The sequence below is a fragment of the Arachis ipaensis genome, chromosome B01, assembly GCF_000816755.2.
Source record: "Arachis ipaensis cultivar K30076 chromosome B01, Araip1.1, whole genome shotgun sequence".
NCBI classification, from domain to species: Eukaryota; Viridiplantae; Streptophyta; class Magnoliopsida; order Fabales; family Fabaceae; genus Arachis; species Arachis ipaensis.
In genome coordinates this window covers 131,505,242-131,509,510 of record NC_029785.2, presented here as the reverse complement: position 1 = coordinate 131,509,510, position 4,269 = coordinate 131,505,242, and the positions used below count along the sequence as shown (strand labels likewise).

Sequence of the window (4,269 nt, the reverse complement as noted above, 5' to 3'; positions counted from 1 at the left end):
AAGTGTCCTAAGACCCAAAATGAAAAATTTTGAAAATGTGAGGACTGAATAAACAAAAATGTGTTGTCACTGTATGTCCTCATCTGTTGGGTAAACAAGAGTTTCATAATATATGAAAATGAATGTAAAATGATAATGCAATAGTGAAATAAATACACTGATCTATTGATCATCTCTCAATTTTCACTTCCTTTTCTATAGTTCCTATCTTCTCATTTTACATCTTCCAAGTTCCAACCAAGAGCTCCCTAAAGTATTGAAGGCATTGTGATGCTTGCCATATTCACATTTGACAATCAAGCATGATGAACTTACAGACACATGCAGAGCACCTGAAAAATAGCAATCTAACCTGAGTTACTGTAACTTGGTCCCTCAAGAACTCCAGATCAGTAATCAGAACTTCTAAACTAGCTCTAGCATTTTCCAGGTTTTTCTGTAACAGAGCAGTAGCCTGCAGCAGATTACATCGGCAGTTATGTACCCAGAAAACCTAAAAAGAATGAAGAAATGAAAATAACAACAAAAAAATAACAAGGAAGGACCTCCTCCAATGAATATTCCAACATAACATTTGCTCCCAGCCACAAACAGACTGAGTCAGTTTCTTCTATGCAAGCTCGCGAATATATTCCTTCTGACACTTCAAAATCAGCAAGCAGTGCCTGCAATTGAGTCGAGTAAAACATAAACCAACTAATATGTGGTACAGTGTTTACCGAAGAAATTAAATTAGACTTATTGTTATTTTTAACATTTTTCAGTAACCAAGTATCACAACCAGAGGCAGTTTTTTAATCCAAAGAGATTTCCAATTGAAAAATCGGGAATCAAACATAAATTGGAATACAAGGCAGTGGACTTGGCACCAACATAAATACTAATGCATGAGCAGTGTATGACTGTATTCGTATGTAGTCAATCCATCAATTTTCTACAAGAGGATGGCAGCAAGATAAAAAGAAAAGAGATAAGGGGGAATGTGTACACAAATCACAATAGTTGATTCTCAGTCAAGTGAGGTTGAGATAATGAATAAAACTATTGGGGGTTGGCGATAGACAAATACCAATGAGGTCTTTTTTCCCCCTCCCCTTCTTTCCCCACATGGTACAAACTGGAACACATAAAATATTATATTTAAACCAGTGAAAAATCTAAGGAAAATATAAATTGATGGCCTAAAACAAGAAACTGAAACAAGCAGTAGAATTACAAGTAAATAATAATATGTACAGATCACAAATCTAAATTCTCTCAAAGCCCAACCTAGTTGGAAAACAGAAGAAAGGCCTTGGTGGTAGTTGAACATAAATCTCAACGATCGGTAAATGGAAATTGACACAGTACTAGAATATAACAGTAACAAATCTAGAATATCTTAAATAAAATAAATCATATCTTAGTCAGACCACTACGTTGAGCAGAGGCTACAGTTGTTAATCAGGTGTTGCCTTCAGAGTTCAGACAAGCAATAAAGTTCCTTAGTTCCATGCTCTCACCCTTTTATATACCTTCTCTAATAACAAGGGGGATAAGGAGCCAGGAAATCTTTTGTATCGACACTATACAATTAACAAATTTCATGCGTCTAGAATAGCAAACTGGACAACTATCTAACACATTTTCTTCACATATAAATACCAAAGTATACTTTTACCTAAACAACATTTAGTAATTTACCATCATATTCTATAATATTTGGCAATTTTTATGCAAAAGCAAACACAAAACGAACCTCACCAGTACCCTTCTTAGCTTGCAATGTGCCAACAACATCTAAGCACTTCTCAATATCTGGTATCTTTGCCTGTTAACCCAACGAATAAATAACATCAGTAACTGAATATGAAGAGAAAAAGGCAGTGCACACACAGAGAGACACAGCATCAGATTTACTTAAAATTGATATTACCAGTTGATAACGAATCAATTGGAAATTATTGCTTTTATTATTTTAACTGATTATAATCTCGTCCAGATGTATAAAGTTGCTTTCAAATGTCCAATTCATGCTTGCTTGCTCCCATAGCAGTTAACCCCTTAAATCATCACTACTAATTCTTGCTTCAAACAAAATTCAAATTTAAATACTTTTCACTCCTATTGAAATTTTCAACAACCAAATATAGCAAGAAAAACTAAAAAAAAAAGGTACATGCTACGCCAATGTGCAAAGTGCAGATAAATGAGGCAATGAAACCTGAAGATCCCTCTGCTGAGCAAGAAGCTTCATTTCAACTAACTTGTATTGCTGAAGCCTGCAAGCAAAAAAGTGCTGAGGTGATTTCCAAAGGCTTGTGAAATAAAAACCGAAACTCCGCCAAATGCATAACAGAAACTCAGAAACAGTGCCTATAAGTGTGTGAGTTAAGCTTACATTGGATTCGGGTAAGCTTAGATTGTTGAAAGTGTGTGAGTTAGGTTTAGGAAAAGAGTGATTAGGGTTTGAAGCTAAAGAGATGAACGATGGAGATTGACCTTTCTTGAAGGAAAGCGAGGGCAGAGTTGACATCAAGACCAGATTGAGTGAGATAAGTTTGAACATCTTCAACGAACTGAGCACCCGGAATCCCTCTCCTCTCCGTAACCGCCGTTCCCGACGCTGATGATGAAGACGCCATTCTTCTTTCTTCCCTTCAACCAACCTCAGATGTCTACTCTCAAAATGTCAGCTCTCTGCTCCTTTCCATTGATTCTCCTCTTTTTGTTTTGGGCCGTTTCTCCTCTTATGGGCCCAGGCCCATTTTTATAAATGGGCCCAGGCCCATTTTTATAAATGGGCCGATTTTCAACTCTTACACAGACAGGTTATATGTGTATCCATAACAAAAATAATTTCCGTCTTATTAAAGTCCATGGACAAATTAAAAGGAAAAAAATGTCCATGTTAAAAAAACGATGCGGTGTTAATTTGTATAAACCATATTAGTTTCAGTTTTCACTATTGGGCTTTAAATTTTTTTCTTTTTGGGTTAACATTCAAATTAATCTCTCAGTTTTTACCTAATGATCAAATTGATCTATTAATATTTAAACTGATTATAAAAAAAATTGGGTCTTCTAGTATTAAATAATAAATCAAATTACTATCTTCATCAGTTGTCTAGTTAACATTGTTAACCGAAAGCTTATATAAACATTAACCATCATGTGACATGTTAATCACACAAGTTGATATCATAAATATAAAAAAAAAAAACAAATCGGACTGTCAGTTCAATCGAAAAATCGGAAAATTAGATCTCAAACCGATCCGATTCGACTCCAAGGTTGTTTAAGTCTGTGAACCAGTCAAAATTTGGCGAAACTGGTCAAATTCGGTAAACTGGTTGGGTCACACTATGGTGTTCGAGAACTTTGTAGCTCTACAATACTTTAACGTGCATCCCACATTCATAAGTCCATCATATTCCAGCGCAGAAAATACCAAAATTTCAAAAAGAAATGCCCAAACCCAGATCCTCTAGGATATAGCACAATCTTAACTAAATCCCCAAAATAATTTTCGAAATTCGCGTCGTACATTAATTTGATCCCTGATATTTCAATTGCATTAATTTGGACCCCAGATTGAACTCCGGACTACATATAGATCCTTGACCCAATTTCAGACATGAGTCAACAACCGAAAAACTGATGTGGCATAGCTAGTGCCATGTGGCACAATATAACGGGTAGCTGACGTGGCTATTGGTGTGAAATTTCTCAATCTGGTCCCTGGTCCACAATTATAAACCCTAAATATTATTCTTCTTTAGGAGCTTCATTCACTTCTTCTTCTTTATCCTCTTCTTCTTGTTGTTGTCTCCAGAAATAATCGTCATCATGATAAGAAGTGAAAGTCACACCGCAAAAAGCTCAAAGCAGTCATCGTAAATGGCAAATTGGAAGAGGGGGTGGCTAAAAAAGCTTATGCAAGAAATGAAAAAGGTGAAATCAGAATGAACTTAGCATGGAGGTTTGATAAATTAAAAACAGATTTTATAAATATGAGATTCATGATCCAAGTTCTTGGTTTAGGATTCTTGATTATGGTTATTTTCGTATTAATGATTGTATCAAAGAGTTGAGAAGATAATAGTGAATTCAGTGACATCATTTTCATGTACCATCCATCATAATGAATAACCAACTTCTCATTTTATTTTAGGATTCTTCCTATCCGTAAGTCATTTATGGCACGTGAAAAGAGCTCACGCAACTACCGCAAGAGAAAAATCTTTAGCAATATTTCATGTGTTATCACTTCTCATAATCCTTTGTTCT

At 35.3% G+C, this 4,269-nt stretch overlaps 1 protein-coding gene across 1 annotated transcript in view; it reads right to left on the bottom strand.

The window, feature by feature from the left end:
• Positions 1-2,703, bottom strand: part of LOC107639318 (probable prefoldin subunit 3) — a 3,275-nt gene extending 572 nt beyond the window's left edge. The window contains exons 1-5 of the mRNA XM_016342793.2: positions 2,482-2,703; positions 2,204-2,261; positions 1,739-1,810; positions 546-665; positions 353-454 (exon numbers count right to left, since the gene is read on the bottom strand). Of these exons, the coding sequence (XP_016198279.1) occupies positions 353-454; positions 546-665; positions 1,739-1,810; positions 2,204-2,261; positions 2,482-2,624 (495 nt within the window). The 5' untranslated portion in view covers positions 2,625-2,703. The remainder of the gene's footprint in view (positions 1-352; positions 455-545; positions 666-1,738; positions 1,811-2,203; positions 2,262-2,481) is intronic.